The 17489-nt window shown below is 40.8% G+C and overlaps 16 protein-coding genes and 1 non-coding gene across 17 annotated transcripts; 11 read left to right on the forward strand and 6 right to left on the reverse strand.

Moving 5' to 3' along the window:
* Positions 1-8: 8 nt before the first annotated feature.
* Positions 9-113, forward strand: Eint_060185 (uncharacterized protein; the record flags this gene model as incomplete). The annotated part of the gene is made up of 1 exon (XM_009163593.1): positions 9-113. The coding sequence occupies one exon, from the start codon at positions 9-11 to the stop codon at positions 111-113; it is 105 nt and encodes a 34-aa protein (XP_009161857.1).
* Positions 114-237: 124 nt separating this feature from the next.
* On the forward strand, positions 238-951 carry Eint_060190 (uncharacterized protein; the record flags this gene model as incomplete). Its single annotated transcript, XM_003072942.1, has 1 exon — positions 238-951. One exon carries the CDS (start codon positions 238-240, stop codon positions 949-951), a length of 714 nt encoding a protein of 237 aa, XP_003072988.1.
* A 206-nt stretch (positions 952-1157) lies between these two features.
* On the forward strand, positions 1158-3329 carry Eint_060200 (White ABC transporter; the record flags this gene model as incomplete). Its single annotated transcript, XM_003072943.1, has 1 exon — positions 1158-3329. The coding sequence occupies one exon, from the start codon at positions 1158-1160 to the stop codon at positions 3327-3329; it is 2172 nt and encodes a 723-aa protein (XP_003072989.1).
* A 368-nt stretch (positions 3330-3697) lies between these two features.
* On the forward strand, positions 3698-5287 carry Eint_060210 (uncharacterized protein; the record flags this gene model as incomplete). The annotated part of the gene is made up of 1 exon (XM_003072944.1): positions 3698-5287. The coding sequence occupies one exon, from the start codon at positions 3698-3700 to the stop codon at positions 5285-5287; it is 1590 nt and encodes a 529-aa protein (XP_003072990.1).
* A 122-nt stretch (positions 5288-5409) lies between these two features.
* Positions 5410-6576, forward strand: Eint_060220 (queuine tRNA-ribosyltransferase; the record flags this gene model as incomplete). Its single annotated transcript, XM_003072945.1, has 1 exon — positions 5410-6576. The coding sequence occupies one exon, from the start codon at positions 5410-5412 to the stop codon at positions 6574-6576; it is 1167 nt and encodes a 388-aa protein (XP_003072991.1).
* A 50-nt stretch (positions 6577-6626) lies between these two features.
* Eint_060230 (DNA-directed RNA polymerase II subunit N) lies at positions 6627-6845 on the reverse strand (the record flags this gene model as incomplete). The annotated part of the gene is made up of 1 exon (XM_003072946.1): positions 6627-6845. One exon carries the CDS (start codon positions 6843-6845, stop codon positions 6627-6629), a length of 219 nt encoding a protein of 72 aa, XP_003072992.1.
* Positions 6846-6910: 65 nt separating this feature from the next.
* Eint_060240 (peptidyl-prolyl cis-trans isomerase) lies at positions 6911-7327 on the forward strand (the record flags this gene model as incomplete). Its single annotated transcript, XM_003072947.1, has 1 exon — positions 6911-7327. One exon carries the CDS (start codon positions 6911-6913, stop codon positions 7325-7327), a length of 417 nt encoding a protein of 138 aa, XP_003072993.1.
* A 28-nt stretch (positions 7328-7355) lies between these two features.
* Eint_060250 (DNA replication licensing factor Mcm5) lies at positions 7356-9446 on the reverse strand (the record flags this gene model as incomplete). The annotated part of the gene is made up of 1 exon (XM_003072948.1): positions 7356-9446. The coding sequence occupies one exon, from the start codon at positions 9444-9446 to the stop codon at positions 7356-7358; it is 2091 nt and encodes a 696-aa protein (XP_003072994.1).
* A 68-nt stretch (positions 9447-9514) lies between these two features.
* Positions 9515-10165, forward strand: Eint_060260 (transcription initiation factor TFIIE subunit beta; the record flags this gene model as incomplete). The annotated part of the gene is made up of 1 exon (XM_003072949.1): positions 9515-10165. The coding sequence occupies one exon, from the start codon at positions 9515-9517 to the stop codon at positions 10163-10165; it is 651 nt and encodes a 216-aa protein (XP_003072995.1).
* A 56-nt stretch (positions 10166-10221) lies between these two features.
* Positions 10222-10902, reverse strand: Eint_060270 (replication factor A protein 2; the record flags this gene model as incomplete). Its single annotated transcript, XM_003072950.1, has 1 exon — positions 10222-10902. The coding sequence occupies one exon, from the start codon at positions 10900-10902 to the stop codon at positions 10222-10224; it is 681 nt and encodes a 226-aa protein (XP_003072996.1).
* A 42-nt stretch (positions 10903-10944) lies between these two features.
* On the forward strand, positions 10945-13152 carry Eint_060280 (rRNA-processing protein UTP21; the record flags this gene model as incomplete). The annotated part of the gene is made up of 1 exon (XM_003072951.2): positions 10945-13152. One exon carries the CDS (start codon positions 10945-10947, stop codon positions 13150-13152), a length of 2208 nt encoding a protein of 735 aa, XP_003072997.2.
* Positions 13153-13169: 17 nt separating this feature from the next.
* Eint_060290 (zinc metallopeptidase) lies at positions 13170-14831 on the reverse strand (the record flags this gene model as incomplete). Its single annotated transcript, XM_003072952.1, has 1 exon — positions 13170-14831. The coding sequence occupies one exon, from the start codon at positions 14829-14831 to the stop codon at positions 13170-13172; it is 1662 nt and encodes a 553-aa protein (XP_003072998.1).
* A 90-nt stretch (positions 14832-14921) lies between these two features.
* Eint_060300 (RNase PH-like exoribonuclease) lies at positions 14922-15593 on the forward strand (the record flags this gene model as incomplete). Its single annotated transcript, XM_003072953.1, has 1 exon — positions 14922-15593. One exon carries the CDS (start codon positions 14922-14924, stop codon positions 15591-15593), a length of 672 nt encoding a protein of 223 aa, XP_003072999.1.
* Positions 15594-15625: 32 nt separating this feature from the next.
* Positions 15626-16219, forward strand: Eint_060310 (O-sialoglycoprotein endopeptidase/protein kinase; the record flags this gene model as incomplete). The annotated part of the gene is made up of 1 exon (XM_003072954.1): positions 15626-16219. One exon carries the CDS (start codon positions 15626-15628, stop codon positions 16217-16219), a length of 594 nt encoding a protein of 197 aa, XP_003073000.1.
* Positions 16220-16267: 48 nt separating this feature from the next.
* Eint_060320 lies at positions 16268-16338 on the reverse strand. Its single transcript has one exon. It is a non-coding gene; the product is annotated as a tRNA-Gly (tRNA).
* Positions 16339-16454: 116 nt separating this feature from the next.
* Positions 16455-17159, reverse strand: Eint_060330 (dynactin complex subunit; the record flags this gene model as incomplete). The annotated part of the gene is made up of 1 exon (XM_003072955.1): positions 16455-17159. One exon carries the CDS (start codon positions 17157-17159, stop codon positions 16455-16457), a length of 705 nt encoding a protein of 234 aa, XP_003073001.1.
* Positions 17160-17206: 47 nt separating this feature from the next.
* On the forward strand, positions 17207-17470 carry Eint_060335 (uncharacterized protein; the record flags this gene model as incomplete). The annotated part of the gene is made up of 1 exon (XM_009163594.1): positions 17207-17470. One exon carries the CDS (start codon positions 17207-17209, stop codon positions 17468-17470), a length of 264 nt encoding a protein of 87 aa, XP_009161858.1.
* Between the last annotated feature and the right edge of the window lie 19 nt (positions 17471-17489).

Here is a 17489-nt window from a genome sequence, read left to right on the forward strand (position 1 = left end):
GCCCACACATGTTTTATACGGCACTGTTCGTAAATATCATAATATACCATGGATTGTGGCGGAACCTTCTCAAACACTTGTTTATCAAGACATCCTCCTTCCCAATAGGCTAGAGAAGAATCAAGAATGATGAAGGAGAGGAAAACGGTCTAATAAATATTTTTGAACTTTAGTATAACGCACCAGTCTCTCCCAAAGATCCCGTGACACAAATAAATTAAAGGCTTTTCTAGCCCCATGGACATGGATGACTGCTATTTCTTTCTTTACTCCTCCTGCAAATTCAAAGATAGATGTACATATAGGCATAATGAAAAGTGTAGAAACAATCTGGTTACGTGCAAGAATTGGGAGAGTAAGATACCATGCAATGAGGACTGCCCCTATCGCCATTCAAAGTTCCACTTAAAGAAAAACCGCCGAGAGGAGATGTGCTACTGGGAAGACAAACCCAGAGGATGCACCAAGGACAGATGTGAGTATAGGCATACTAATCCCATGAAGGATGCATGGAAAACTGCGGGTCTATCTGAGGAGGCACAGGAGCTGAGTCTAAACACCTCGGGATCCTCGATGTCAGAGCAACAGGGCCTTGAAGACATCAGATTAAAGGACTACGAAGAAGTGATGAGCATCCAAGAACAGCACACAGACCCAAAGGCAGATACATTGACTGGTACAGAATCTCCAAAGAAGATTGGCCAAAAAGAGACTAGTTGCCAAGAAAACTCCACTCTATTACAAGAAAGAAAGAGTGAAGCTACAAACGACACCGAAAAGATAGAACTTCATAGCAATGTTCTAAAAAATAATTCCGTTGAGGATGTACTAAAATCTCAAAATAAGAGAGTTAAAACAGAAGAAACTCCTAATGTTACGGGAAAAACCACAGTGAATCTAGAAGAACTAGATAAAGAGATCGAAGAGTTGGACGGAATTCTGATGGATTGAGCCATTTCAGCAAGTTCATCAAGTCTGGAAAGGATAAGAGATTCACTGAACTTCTTATGTGATTTTTCTTGAGATCCAATCTTGGCAATAAAGTAACTTAAAGTAACAGAAAACTATCCAATAAAAATAGATGGTTTGATTTTTTATTAACCCGATTAGGAAATTATGATTGTAATATTATTAAACTAGAAAAATGGACCCCCATAATGAAAAACTCGAATCTTCAACTTAAAGATGTTGTTCTTCAAGTTCCTAACCAAGACTTATCTTCTGGAGACCCATTCGCTCTGCTGATCGACGATTTGACTGTTGATTTTCAACCTGGAAAGATGTATGCCTTCATGGGAACTAGTGGAAGTGGGAAAACCACGACAATGGAAACCATTTCGGCATTAGTTCCAAGTGGATCTAAAACAAGTGGATCGATACTGATAGAAGGATTAGAGAGAGATCCCGACCAATGGGGTAGAAACCACGCATATGGAAAGCAAGAGGCATATGGTATGGATAACTTAACACTGGAAGAATTTGTCTCCTATTCCATCTCGTTTTACTTTCCCGATGAAAGTAAGGAGAATATTAACCAGGTAATGGATACTGTTCTTAACGATGTCCTCAACTTGGGTAGGGTCAGGAGGAATCAGATGAACCAGCTATCTGGTGGGGAACAAAAAAGAGTGGGCCTTGCAGTAACCTTTGCTAAAATGCTTTTACTTCAAGGACAGTTAAAGGTGTCCCTTCTTGATGAACCCACTAGTGAGCTTGATTCTGGAATGGCGGTAAAGGTAATAAGATTCCTTAAGGATTACGCCCAAATGACCGGCTCAATAGTGATTACAACGGTTCATCAACCTGGTCCTGAAGTCTTCAGTACCTTTGACAATCTCCTGTTTCTGCACAAGGGATCAAAGATATATCTAGGACCGGCTGATGGATTCATGAACTTCTTGAACTCCAAAGGAATCTACAATCCGGGTTCGGAAAGTTCCAATATGGAATTTCTGTTCAGTCTGTTTACACCGGGGACTAGAGAGTCTGAGAAATACAAGGACCAGCTTAAAGAAATAGAAAATGAGATCAGGGAAGAGAAGCTAAGAAAAGGAAAAAAGGAAAAAAGAACATTTAGGACATCAGAAGATACAAAAATCAATTTTGTTCCAAATTTCCACACAGCCCTCCTCTTAGTTAAGAGACAGTTGACTTTAGACTGTTTTAGATCGAAAGAATTTTTAGTCAGTACGGTCATACTTCTTCTTATTGTAGGGTATTTCCTTTTACAGGGCTTAGCGCTTAAGGGGATACCCTTTCCCTTAACAATGATATTTATTAGCTTCATACCTTTCTCAAATACAATACTTAATAGAGGTATTCGTTATTCAAAAGAGGAAATGGATAGAAGACTATACGATACTGCAACACTATGGCTCGCAGCTCTTATTCTAGAACTTATAATGATTTTTATCAGGTGCACCATCGCAGTTGGAATCATGTTTGCCTTTGGTCATATTGGCCTGGAACACTTACCTTTCCTATACATCAGCCATATCTTCCTGCTCTTCTTAAATTCCTTACCTGCCATGATGGTTGTCTCCTTGGTAGATACTTCTACAACCATCGGGAAAGTTTTACCAGGAATTATTCTTGTTGTCCGCTGTTTTAGCATGGTATGTCTCTTTAAAAGTCTGGATTATATACTTAAGACTTTAAGAATTCCATCTCTGATAAGTAAGTTGATCCAATCAATCCTGAACTTTCCATTTTCAAATTTTTTGCTCAAGATTATTATCTGTCCTCAAGGGTTTCTTTTTCAAAAGATCTTAGAGTACTATGATAACGATGCTAAAATTCTCGAAATATTTTCGAATGATTTTCTTCAGAAATGTAAAGCTGATTTATCTAAAGCTTCCGGAGACCAGGTCGATGCCAGTAGTACCCTCAGTGGTCTCAAGGAGGCCGCCGAAGAGTTCAAGAAGATCAAAGCCTCTAGTTACCTTCAAGCTAATCCTGAAAATTTCCCTTTTGTTATTTTGGTGGGTGTGATCTCTTTCATCGTTATTAGCATTATATCTATAATCTTCCTAGATAAAAGATTCTCGCCCTCTGTAAGATTCCAACTATCCGAGGATGAAAATAAGGATAAGTCCCTTCAATCAAGATTGAAATCGCTCACCAAGGGATCTTGGCTAAAGCGATTCCTAGTAGTTTTTGGGATGGTTTTAGGAATAACAGCTATAGCCCTTATTATTCTCAGGAGTTTCCCTTTCTTAATGAAAAACAAGGAAGGGGGAGGGGGGCAACAGAACAGTCAACCGCAACCGGCCGGGGGGGGGCAGCAGTCAACAGGAACTAATGGAGGAACTAGCGGTATCAATTATTGACTAAAAAATCGAGATTAAATTATTAGGCTTTTATTCCATCGGCAATTATCGAATACTTTAAGTTTTTATAAAAAATAGGCGGCTGAAGTACGTGCACACTATATAATATTCATTTTCATTAGCGACAATGGCTTATATACCTAAGTTTATTTTAAGTTGGTGATATATTGTAGCTTTTTGATATCTTATCTTGGCAGCATCGAAAAGAATGAGATGGGACTCGGAAGGGATGTTCTTTGAACTAAGAATCTTGGAAGGAGGATGGAGAGTTTTAATTGGAGGAAGATACTTTTTGTGAAATTAAGGTCGCTTTTTTCCAAATTGTTTATGTTTACAGAAATAAATGTGTAGTCGGATAAACATTGGAAATGGAAATTTCTACCGAGGAAAGCTGCTCTTTTGACGAGAACCTTCTTGATCAACAGACTTTTAAGAACTTTTTGAAGTTAAAGGGGATTCTGAAGCAGTTCCCAAAAAAGAGCGGCATTGAATGTACACTCTGTGAAGAAAACATAAGGATTCGAAATCTTCATGACATGTTCAAAGCATATGCATGTGCAGTTTCTTGCCTTTCCTATCATGTTGAGTCTGCCGGTGTGGTCGACTTTTTAGTGTTTTTCGAAGTTGAGGACTTTGTGATGAAAAGGATAGAGAATAGGGAAATGAGTAGCGTAAAGGAAGTCCTAGTATATAAGAAAGATACCAAGGAGATGTACGAGGAGGCGTTGAGGGACCAGCTCATTGCGGTATTTAAGACACATTTTGTGGAAAAGGCCATCAAAATAAACTGTGAGCAGGATGTGGAGTCTATAACATACAAGTACTACAAGTTAGTGGACAGCAATGCAAGAAAAGAATTTACAACAAAAAGTCTGGAGCTTTTAATGGTTCTGCTATTCAGAAGAAATGAACTGATCAGGTTTTTCAAGGTTTTTTCGTGTAGCAAGAAGAGTTATGCAGCTTTCAAGCTTTCTCTGTTGCTCAGCATGAGACAGGAATCCCATGTTTCGGCCGAGGGATTATTAAAAGAGTTTGAAGACTTTCCATTTGAAGAAGACAGCCTGTTTCCATATAAGGGAAGCATTGAAAGTCTATGCAAGGTTAATGAGGTGTTAAGGAACCCGGGGAAAGATACTGAAGAGTGGCTTATAATACAGCGGAAGAATATGGACTGGGCCGAATGTGTTCAGATGTGGGCTTTAAATCGGGAGAACGATCCAGAAGCCATGGACAATTCGATGATGGAGCTCTGCATAAGAAACAAATGCTATGAAGATGGGTGGTTGATATATGAAAACAACACGGAGAGAACAAATGTAAGTGTTAACAAGGCCTGTGCTCTTTGTTTCCGGGGGTTGAAGGACAACGATGGGGTTCACATCTGGAAGGTTAGAATGGCAGAAGTCGTTGAGTATTCCATGTTCTCAGGAGATCTTGATTCGCTATACGTCTTGATAGATGATGTTATGATCAAACTTCACGAGATCTCAGTAACACTTAGGATCTTTATTCTCAGAAAATTCTCGAAAATGATTGGCTTTCTCCATAATAACGAAGACTTGATTGGGAATTTCTTGAGGGCACTTCAAGTACTGTGTAGCAAGTGCCAAGATTCGGAGACACATGCCCTATGTGTAAGATATTCGGCACAAGCTTACGACGAATGGAAAAAGATCAAAAGTAAAAAGTTCCTGTTTTTCAAGAAACAGAGCCACAGGGACATTCAGATATATGCAAGTGTACTTGGAATCTATGGAACAGTAGGAGATTGTGGAAGATTCTACAATGTATACCAAGACCTTTTAAAGTCCGACATTGAGCTAGGTAGGGAATTATGTGCAAGACTAGAAAGCCTGCATATCCAAGACTGCGAAGAATGTATCCTAAGAAGAAACAGAATCGTTCTGAACAAGAGTGGAAAGGCACCGCCGGTCTTTAATTTTTTGAATAAACCTTGATGCACTTTCAAACGGTCATGGAGATAAGATATTTGAGCACAATAATCCAGAGGCTTTCAACCACCGAATTTTATAGGATTGCAGTTGAGCGAATAGTAAAAACTCCATTGAAATCACCCTAAATGCTCGGTGATTTCAAGATTGTAAAAAAGTGCAGTACAACAGATGCAAGAGTTTCGATATTCGAATTGAACGACACATGCCTTGAGTTGCCTATATTTATGCCTGTAGGGACATATGGAGCGATGAAGGGCATTCGCGTTCCTGACCTCCAGGAGAATATGATTTTGACAAACACGTATCACCTTAGGAAGCTGGGGAAGAACATCAAAAGATTTATGAAGTATAATAGAGGGATGCTAACTGATTCTGGAGGGTTTCAGATTGGGAGCTTACCCGATGTTGTTGTGACAGAGGAGGGAGTGAAGTTTGAGAACACCTTGTTCACACCAGAAGATAGCATGAGCATACAAATGGAATTAGGTGCAGACATCATCATGCAGCTCGATGATGTTGTAAATCCATGTGATTCCAAGGAAAAAATAGAAGTTGCAATGAGGAGGTCCATAAGATGGATGGATAGGTGTATTACAGCGGTCAACCGCCATGAAGTTGATGAACACACTAAAAAATTAAAAAAGGAAGATCTTCCTCAAATAAGACTCGAGGAAGGGAGTACACAGATATTATTTCCCATAATCCAAGGAGGACTTGACGAAGAGCTAAGGGCAGAAAGCATTGCCGAAGTCCTCAAGAGATCTCCAAAGGGCCTTGCAATAGGGGGATTAAGCGGAGGAGAAGAGAAATCCGAATTTGCACGGATTGTTCACTTTTGTATAAAGAACCTTCCAGAAGGAATTCCGAGATATCTCATGGGAGTGGGGTATCCCGAAGATATAGTGGTGTGTGTAGCACTGGGAAGTGATATGTCCGACTGCGTATATCCAACAAGGACAGCCAGGTTTGGAAGAGGGTTTTCTGATTCCGGAGATGTCTGTTTCACATCCAAACTTAAGTATGACAAAAGGAAGATAGATGAAACCTGCAGTTGCTTTGTGTGTTCTAGATACTCAAGGGCATTTATGTTTTCGATCAAAGGAACCACCAACTTCTGCATGCTTCTCACAATTCACAACTTGCATTACATGAGAAATCTCACAAAAAGAATTAGAGAGTCCATAATGGAAGATAAATATCCTGAGTTTATTAAGACTTTTATGGGAAATAGATTTAAAGAGATACCCGAATGGATAAAAATAGCTCTTAGGAAAGTTGGAGTTGAGGTTTAAGGATTCAACCATGAATAAATCCATTTTGAAGCTAGAAAGTACAGAGCCAGCTAACTTTTCTGGGTGAAATCCTTGACAATATCAAACTTCAAGAGTTTGTCCACAATGTCCACATGCCCCAGAAACATCCTTCTGCAGCATATTCTTTTCATCCCTAGTTCGTCAAGTGCCTCGGCTTCTCTCCCGCTGGTCCTTAGAAGTTCTAGATACGGCTCCCATTTGCTGGAGATTTCCTTCCCGCAAGTAAAGCATCTTATTGGAATAATCATTTTACAGAGGGCGTTGTTTTTAGCCCTATATACTCTGCAGATATCTTACCCAACTACACCCCAGGATGTGGATAAAACTCAAAGACAAGGAGACAGGAAATCCATACTTCTACAATACAGAGACAGCAGAGAAAACACAGAGAAAGCCTTCCGAGGGCTTTAGGCTGTACCATATATTGATAAAACACGAAAAATCAAGAAAGCCCGTAGATGTAAGCGTTGAAGAGGCTTTCTTAAAAATAAAGGAGATCTATGAGGAGTTAAAGGCAAAAGTTAATGATAGTGATTTCAAAGAGATCTTTAAGGAATATGCATATAAACACTCCCAGTGCTCGTCTTCAAAAAGAGGAGGAGACTTGGGGTTTGTATGTGGAAATGAAATGATGAAGGAGTTTGAAAGGCCAGCATTTTCTCTTCGAAGAGGAGAGATATCCGCCCCTGTTTCCACACCCTCTGGGTTCCATATAATTTATCGGAGATGAACCATAAACAGGATCCTCATGTTTATTTCTAAGGCTGCCTTATCAATACTCTTCCCATATCTCTAGCTATCAGCTTTTCTTGTTTGCACATGTAATCGATGGCTTTTTTGCACATCCATTCATCTTTTCCTTCAAGCCTTTTGATTAGATCGTTGTATTTTATTGATCCTCCAACTGGTACAAGCTGCTTTATCCTGTTGCATATCTCTTCGATATCGTTGATCACATCGGGACGGACCATTCCTTCTAGCATATGTCCTTGGGAAACTGCGTTCATCGTGCTTACATTAAACAGCCTTATTGCTTCCTCTACGTGCTTTTCGGAGACTACTTGGCTCAATTCCATCTTCGCAAGTGACTCTCCTATCCGTATTATTGCTTCTAGCTGCCGAACCGTTATTGGAATTGAGTTCCGCTTCAGAGTGCTTTGTTCAAACTGCCTAACCTCTTTTCTTGTGTTGACATAGTATCTTGACAGCTGCTTGGATGCCGCATCCGAAAGTGTTGGAAACACCTTGCCTTTGGCATACTGTACATATCTTTTTAACACGCTAACCGGGAGGGTCCCCGAATGCTCTTCCTCCCCAAGGACCCATTCTTCATTTCCATCCTGTGTCTCTTCAGGACACTTAGCATCCCCTCTGACCTTGTCTTGATGGACAGAGAGCACATGCTTTGCAAGAGTGATGTCATTGGGACCAAACTTGTCTTTAAGTATAAATATGCAGTCAAACCTAGATAAAATGGTGGCTCCAAATTCAATGTTTTCATCAGGAGTCTTATAATCGTCATATCTTCCAAAAACCGGGTTTGCAGCAGCAAGTATGCTTGTTCTGGTGTTTAGCATCGTTGTTATCCCAGCCTTTGCAATTGATATTGTTTGTTGCTCCATGGCCTCATGGATGGCAACTCTGTCATGCTCATTCATTTTGTCAAACTCATCGATACAGCATATTCCATTGTCTGCAAGAACCAGTGCTCCCCCTTCAAGATAAAATTCTCCACTGCTGTCTCTTATTACACTGGCTGTTAGTCCTGCTGCCGAGCTTCCCTTTCCACTTGTGTAAACACCCACGGGAGATGCAAGTTCCATAAACTTCAGAAGTTGCGATTTGGCCATCCCCGGATCTCCTAGAAGAAGAACATTGATATCTCCTCTTAGAGTGACTTTATCCTCAAATACTCTTCTGGTTCCTCCAAACAGCATGCAGGCTAGAGCCTTCTTTACATCCTCATGTCCATACACCGAAGGCGCGATGGATTTTGAAATCTTTTCATAAATGTTTGTTTTGCTAAGCCTTTTGAAGCTCTCTTCCTCCTCCTCTGTAAACATTCTTGAAATCTTGAGATTCTGATGCTCAAGCCCTACCACTTTTACAATTGGAAGAGAACTGTCACGGATCATTCTCATACAGTAGATCCCTGTAATAATAACTTTTGATCCTGGAATCAAGCTGTTAACCATTCCCTTTTCCAAAACCAGGCTGAAGTGCCTGGGTGTTTCTCCAACAGGAATGTCTTCAAAAAACTCTTGGATCTTCACATACTGCACATCTATCACCCTGCTTTTCTCAGGTATCACAATATAAGGATCGGCTGGGCATTCTGCCTTGTCGCACATCCTGGGAATCATATCCACAACTTCTTTGCTGCTAAGGCAGTTTCTGCAAACAAGAAACAGTACCTTCGGCTTTGTGATAACAGAAGATGCAGAAACAACTATTCCCTGTATCTTCACTATCTTATTTGTCCGGGATGCATTTATTTCTCTGATGGGTATGCACCTACCTCCTGAAACCAAACGGAGCTGAAATCCCTCTGTCCCTCCTGTATTGTACTTACTTACTATAGCCTCTTCAAACCACTCAATAACCTTTTCAGGCCTCTTGGATAGCTCCTGAGAAAGAAGGCTCGAATACTGGTAAATATGCTCCAGCCTTACTGTTAGAGAAAAGTTATTCCGGTTGATGTTTGACGAAAGTACATGAGAGTACTCCTTTTGTGTCGTCTTGAACAGTTCAATAAACCGAATGAATTCGCCCTTGATTGTCTCCTCGTTTACAACTGGTTCATTGGTCACCAGGTCGATACTTGCAACTCTATGCTCATCCCAAGTCATTTTAAGATGGGCTTTTCTCTGTAGAATTCAACATCAAGAATTAAAACCATCCCATCCCAAGCCCAGAGATGGATCGCATCGACTCGATGGACAGAGGAATCCAGAGGCACACAAACACCTACATACATGCGGTGATCAGCCTCTTGAAGCAGTATGATCGGCCACTGTCCTTTGAGGAGATAAGAGATAAGACAAGAATCGACTTACACAACAATTACATGCTCCTTCAGTCTATTAAGAAAAATCCAAGGATAGTTTCAACTCATAACACTTTGATGTTCAAGCCTTTGTACTCGATAAGGAGTGTAGAGGACATGAGAGAAGTTATGAAGAAGTTGAATGGAGAAGAGGGTTTGGAGATGAGCAAGTTGATGGATTCCCCAGTGAATATTGCGCCGTTTGTAGATGAGCTGAAGAAAAATAATGAAATAATTGTGCTTAGTGACCTAGATGGGTCCGAGGTGGTGTTCTGGAACGATATGCAGGAAAATCCTGTTGCTCCAGAGATAAAAGATTTGTGGAGCCAAGTTAGGATATCGACATACCATGATCTAATAAGGGAACTTAACACCGCCGGACTAAAGACAGAAAAAGTCGAAAATGTTAAGAAGAGATCTACAATCAAGATCAAAAAGGATAGAAGAAGCAGAAGACGGATCCGAATAACGAATACGCATGTAAAGGGATTAGATCTCAGTGGCGTACAGGACGAAGGGTAGCCAACACAGTTCCAAACTCTCTGTATCGAAATACATTTTATTAAATAGCAGGCTCCTTAAACTGTTGTCTTGTATTCCAAACCATCCACACTGTAAAGATGGCAATCCCTCAATAGAACATCGATGTTTTCTTTAATCTCGCTTTCTGGATATTTAGACGAGAGCATCTTGATAACCACATTTATGTGAAGCCCATTCTCATCCTGGTTCTTCCTATAGCACTCCAGTATGTCCTCCTGGATCCTGCCGAGCTTTGCACCATCGCTTTTTACCTCTTCTCTCTGAAGCTGCCTGGTATAGAATAGATGTTGATAGATACAGTTCAGAAAGTGGTAGGTGATAAGATTTGGGTCTTCTACCTGGGCTAGATGGGACACAGATACACTTCTCTTTCCATTGAATGTTCGGAGAGACCCATTGACCTGGAGAAGTCCATGTTCTTCAAGAGCCTTGCACTGCTCTTCCTCATAGGAATTACTTGGCCAGAATGTACAATCCACACTCTCTGTCCCATCCTCCAAAACAAACATCGAACCTGTTGCCGATGTTCTCGAAGATACAACCCATCCAACAATTTGAACGTTGGTGACTTCCGCAGAGTCGATCATGTGTGTTGAAGATGCCTCATCAAAGTCACAGTTGTTGATCTGTTTGATTGTGAGTGTTCTTAGTGTCTTTATTCCTAGGAATTCTCTTTTTGGAGAGCTTTGGATGTATCCTCCGTCACTTCTGTCCATATGGGTCTAGGATTTCCGCTACCAAAAATTTGCCCTCTTGAGATGAGGATTAATGAATCGGATCTCTTCAAGAGATATAGAATTGCCAACCAAATGGCTTCGAACTTCCCATTGATGCTCAGAGAGGTCAATGAGACTGTCTACATAACATCCACAACCCAAAGGAGCTATACGATATACGATGTGAAGAAGATGAATCTCCTCTTCTGCGGGCCTATGTTCAATCAAATTCATTGCACTTATCAGAAAGGAGATTTTGTCTATGTTGGGTCATACAGAGATGTGTATGTGACCACTCGGGGGAGTATTGTCCGATGCTTTACTCTTCCAGCAGGCTTGGTTCAATCCAACAAGAGGATCCGAGTGTCTGAGGAGAGCTTGGAAGGAATTATTAGACAGATCCTTGGGTTTGGAGAGGTGATTCTGATTCTAACACAAAGCGAGCTGTTTGTTACTGAGGATCTGAACGAGATATATAAGATTGATCATGATGAGATTGAAAGTTTGTTCCATCCTCATACATATGTTAACAAAGTTGTTAAGATTCTTCGGGGAGGAAGGATGGTACTGTTCAATGTGTCTACCAGGAGGGAAGTGTATGTGTACAAGCCGTTTGAGGCAACGATAACAGCGATTGAACAGAGTCCTGTGATTGATGTTGTTGGAATAGGCTTAGAGAATGGTATTGTGCATGTATTTAACCTGAGGACTGATAAGATTCTGTTTTCATTTAAGGCAGGATGTAAAGTTCATGGGCTCAGCTTTGGAGGAAACCATCTCATGGTGATAACAGGAAAAGAGATGCTAATGTTTGATCTAGACGAGAAGAAAAAGATGGGATCAATTGAAGGTTCTACTAGCAAACAAGATGGGACTGAGGAATGTTTGGACAGAAGAATTCTAAGTGGAAAGTTCCTCGATGACAAATCCTTTGTTATATCCACAAAAGATTCATTGTCTCTTTATGAGGTAGAGAACTATAACCTTGAGCTAATTAAGAGAAGAAGAACATACAACGACAAGATAATAGGGATGGAGTTTGTAGATGAAAAAAGCGTTCTTTTGTTTGGTCCCAAATGTGTCTTCAGTATGAATGTGTATAGGGACGAGCAGAACTTCATGTTCAAATTCAAAGGAGATATTGAGATGATGGATGTTAACAAAAACATTGTATGTTCTGGAAAAGGGCAATTGCATTCCTTTAATTTCTCAGAGAAGAACTCAAAGCCCCTTTTGAGAAAGGATGTCAATTGTCTATCTGTATACAAGGACTTTTGCTGTTTTGGAAAAGACAAAATTACTTTAATCAACCTCAAATCAAAACTTGTGCACAGCAAATTTTCCATTGGTGAGGAGCTGATTGATTTGGCAATGGACTTCACACGGATAATTGCGGCAACAGCATCAGGTGTATGGATATACACAACGAAGGGAGAATTTATCTCCAAATATGAGCAGAAGGGAGTAGTATCCATAAGACTGATGGAAAGCTTTGTTGTTATCTGTACTTCCTTCCAGATCTTATTCTATGACGAGGGGGTTTCGAGAGTATTCAAGATGGCAGATGAGATAACGGATTATTGTGTATCCAGCGACTCGAAATGGATAGCCATCTTGTGCGGAGAGAAGATCTTTCTCTACGACATCCTGACCACCACGCTTCTTGACATGCTTGGGATGGATGAGGAAGCAAAATTCATCAGGTTTTCTCCAAATCTTGACTTTCTTTTGGCTGTTTCTAAGAGCAATGATCTGATTTTATTTTCAAACAAGAGCAACTTCCAGTCACACTCAAAACCTGAGAAGTTTGCTTTGAATTTCTCAGACTTCAAGGAAAGAAGCAATGCACAGGAAACTGTGTGGAGACAGAAGAGAGGAAGTCTGTATTCAGAGCTTCTACTTTTGAAAGGCTTGGAAAGAAAACCAGAGGATATGGAAGGGGAAGGTTCCAACTTGTCCGAATCTTCTCTAGAAACATTAGAAAAGCTTCTAGATGAAGATTGGATAAAAGGGATGACTAAAGAGGAAGTCTTGAAGGTTATGGATATCCTTGCTCTCCATACCACTACATCCATGAATGTTGTTCAAAGGATCTTGTTTAATATCTTAAGGTACAAATCCCATCTACTGGAGCCTGAGGATGTGAGCACATTTCATGAAAGATTCATCAGAGACTGGGATGATTTTGAAGAAAATGCATTAAAGGCGATAGGATACCTCAGTGCCGAAGCTGATGGGTTACTCCAATAGATCTTTGCTCTACATGTCTATCTTCTTAGAACAATGAGTCTAGAGGTTATCAATAAACTTATCAACACAATCATCAGTAAGATTACGGATCTACTTCTAATGACAGCTAGAGTATTAGCCTTCTGACTCCAGATGTCCGGAAGTTTTATTGGGGAAAAAAGTGAAGTGAAGACTGGAGAACATACATCGTACTGGTCCAGACACCAGAGACTGCCATCCTTAGATGAGCACTTTGTGCTGGGAAATTTCCCTACTCTTTCGCACATCAAGGCTTCTGTTTGCAATACTCCTTTCTTGCAGAAGCCTTCTGGGACCGGCCTAGACCCATCCTGAGCATACTTGATTCTGCATATAGGGGATTCTCCGTCGCAGTAACTCCCCTCCTCACAGTTCATCTTGTGAATATTTGAAGATCTTTCTTTGCACATTGTGTTTTTTGGAAGTAAGCTGCAGTCTTTACAACATCTTCCATTTCGGTCATCGCACTGTGCCCCAGACCTTAACTTGCATTGTCTAGTACAGCAAAGAGAACCATTTGGAAGACCTGAGTCACACTCTTTTTCTCCCTCAACCACGCCATTTCCACAAGTGTCTATCTCATCGAACTGGATCTTGTTCTTCAGAATAAACCTTTCTATTTGCTTTATGTTTCGGTTACTGAGGACAGCACTCTCTTCCTTCTCTAACGGACCCTCTTCCTCCCTCATTAGACACCCTTTATCCAAATCGTGTTCTGCACCCAGCCCATGTGCTATCTCATGTGCAAGCACCTTCCCCTTATAGAAGTACGAGTCCGACTCCAATATCTTAACAACTCCAAATCTCCTTGTGATAGAGCCCATTCCTCCAACAAACGTCAACCCATTCACTTTTATGCTGGATGTCTGAAGAAGAAGGACAAGATTAGACTTCTCTAGGAGCATCCCTATCCTTGTATTCTCTTTTACAGGCCTGAGGATCCTACTAAATTTCCTGAGTGTTCCAACACTATCGGTTTTTTCAATCCATTCTGGATCAATGTCTCTCGTTTTTATCATTTCTAACTCTCGTAGTCTAACGTAAGATTTCGGAATCAAAGGCTTGTCTATAACATTAAGTATTCCATTCAGGGACAGCCTGATGCCATCGATGCTCCATCTGTTCCTTTCAAATATGTCTTTTGCGTTTCTGAATATTTCTATTGTGTCAAGATTGATGTCCGGACCTATCTCCTGAACTCTATCGAAGTCGTTGATCAAAAACACTTTGATAACTTTTTTAGTGTTCTTCACTTCTTTGCGCTCCTTGGAATCCTCTTGTCTATTCATGGAAATATTTCCCAGTTTCTTGATTATGACTCTCCCATCTTCTCCCGATTGGATCCGATACATAACTCCAGAGGATACGAACGATCCATAAATGAAATTACAGAAGGATATTGAGCCGTAGCACTCTTCTTCATCAAGACATTCAATGGAAAAGTCACACAGGTTCTGCCTCATGACTGTCCCATTGATTTCAAGGGATGAATCTGCCAGCTTAAGCCTGAAGTCTCTTCCAAAGGCTCTAAAGACCATAATGAGGCTGGAAGACAAGGGAACACTTTCCATTGGGATCATTTGGCCGCTAAGGTCTGCAAATTCCAGGCTTATTTCCTCTGTTTTACAGAATACAAAAGAAAGCATAGAAAACAAAAGCATATTGTTTACTAATTCCCCAGCAGCTTTGAGACATAAAACAATCGGCTTTGAAGGGAGCTCCAGATCTTAACAACGAGGACGGTCCCCTTGATGTTAGTGAAAAATTTGATAAAAGCAGAAGAAAGATTTGATGGTAGAAAGATTAAGGAAACAAGGAAGCTCGAAGTAGAGAAGATATCTAATTCCTGTCTGATCTCTATGGGGAAGTCTCGGCTGCTGGCTGTGTCCCAGAAAGGCATATCCAGGCCATATGTGGACAAATCACATGAAGGAATAGTGAACTTCAGCATATCCATGGGAGGAAAAAGACATGAAAGATTGGTGAACTTCCTCCACAAGGTGTATATCAAGCAGAAAAGTATCGATCTTGAGAGCCTCTGTATCAAGTTAAATGAAGAGGTTGTACTGATTCATATAGACCTAAGGATTCTGTCCTGTGACGGAAGTATCTATAGTCTTATAGTCCAAGGCGTGAATTCTGTGCTGGAGACCCTTGGAGTGAAAATGAACTACATGCCCCAGTGCTTTTCTTACTGCTCAATTGACAATGTGGTCATCACAGACCCTTCGGAAAATGAACAAATCGAGGAAGATTGGAATTGTGTTGTGGTGATGAAGTCGCCTAAGGAAATAGTTTTTCTTGAGAAGATAGGAAGGGAATGCAGCATAGAACAAGTGTTCGAAACCATCGATAGATCTGTCAAAGACTTCGTGGTGCCTCTCCCAGGAACAGAAGGGGAGAAATGGCTTAGAAGCACTTGACGAATAACTTTTTGTCTCTAGAATCCCTTTGAATGGGATTTCTTTTCCAGGGAGCAGAGTCGATCATTTCAGATGACGGAGAGACTATTTCAAAGAAGCGTGTAAGCAAGTCTTATAGAATAAAGACTCTGGATCAGAAGATAACAAGGAGTAGGACAAGACGGGAGGCTAAAATTCTGAAGAAACTTGAGGAACTCGGGATGCCAGCACCAAGATTAATAAATGTGTGTGATGACACTATTGTGATGGAAAAGATAGATGGAGTGGTTCTTAAGAAAAGAATCGAGGATTCCGATGACCCAAGAGCCCTCTTCTTCGAGCTAGGGACCCTTGTCTCCAAGATCCATCTTGCAAACATAGTTCATGGGGATCTAACAACATCGAACTTTATATCGGGAGACAAAATATATGCAATTGACTTTGGACTATCCTATGTTTCCCTTAAGGACGAAGACAAGGCTGTTGATTTGTATGTTTTTGAAAGGGCAGTCGGATGTTCACACGATTCCAAATTCTTGGAGAACTTTTATGAAGGTTATATGAGGGGGGGAAATGAGGATGTGGTGAGGAGGCTGGAGTCTGTTCGTCTTCGGGGTAGAAAAAGAGAGTCCATGGCCTTTGGATGAGGAAACTATTAAAGATCTTATAGGAATTTGGACCTGGGAATGGCAAAATGCATCATCCGAGAATCGAACTCGGGCCAGCCAGATGGCAACCGGCTATTATACCACTAAACTAATGATGCTTGATGCCGTGCTCTGCAACAGTCTTTTTCCCAGCCTTCCAAAAAGATGGTTCAAACAAAAACACCAAAATAACATCATACAACAATAGAACACTCTGTTTAATTCACATACCCAACTATCCAACACTTATTCCATGCTTCTTCATTATATCTCCAAACTCCTTCTTAAAGTGTTCAACAGCTTCCATGTCACCGTCTAGAACCCCGTCGATGATCCTGCTGACTAGAAACACAACTCTGTGTCTTTCGCATTCTTTGACAGAACTCCCTCTCATCGTCTTACCTCTATTCAGAATCTCGCACACATCGGAAACAAGATCTACCATGTCCGACACATGCTTTTTGCTTTCTTCTGCAAGTTCTTTCAATTCAGAGTAAACTTTCTCATTTCTCTCCGGCTCCACCAGGCCCATTCTCCTTTGAAGGAAAAGAATGGTCTTTTTTATTTCCTCGTTCTCCCTTCGAAGCCCAACTATCTCCTCTCTCTCTGTATTTTTAAGTCCCTCTATCGTTTCCTCCAGCCTTCTTATCTTTGATTCGTAGACGTGAGCCTGGTGTTCCAAAGTCCTTGGCTCGCCTATGTCTCTGGGCTCGCACACAAGACCCTCTCTGATCTTCTCATATCTTATGAATATTCCATGCCTGTCCTTGCAGTGAAAATATCTTACTCCATTGACACTTCCATTGTTGGCCCCTACAGGGTCATCCAGCTCCAATCCTATCCACTTCCCGTCCTTCGACTTTATTCTCCCAATATACCTCACTGTCCCTTTGAACTTATCTCCAAGCGTCAGTCTGTCGTTGACCGTCAGCAAAGACATACGACTTCTGCACCCCTTAACTTGGCCCAAAAAAATAGTCCCTACGAATGGATCAGGACCTTATCACTCTTGATATTCCAGAACTAAATGAAATTCCAAGCATAGGTCTTGACGATCTGGATTCCCAGTACTCTGTAGAAAACGAGTCCATTGATTCCGGAAGCGGGGAGGTTGACAGCACAAACATCGCCAAAATACATGAGTATCTAGACAAAGACTTGAAAGATCAGGATCTTCTAATAGAAAAGCTAAAGACATTTGAAGAAAAGCTAGACAGCTACATAAATGCACATGGAATTTATAGAACTTGAAGTACTGAATTATTCTTTG

This window comes from Encephalitozoon intestinalis, chromosome VI, assembly GCF_000146465.1.
Source record: "Encephalitozoon intestinalis ATCC 50506 chromosome VI, complete sequence".
Taxonomy (NCBI): domain Eukaryota; kingdom Fungi; phylum Microsporidia; family Unikaryonidae; genus Encephalitozoon; species Encephalitozoon intestinalis.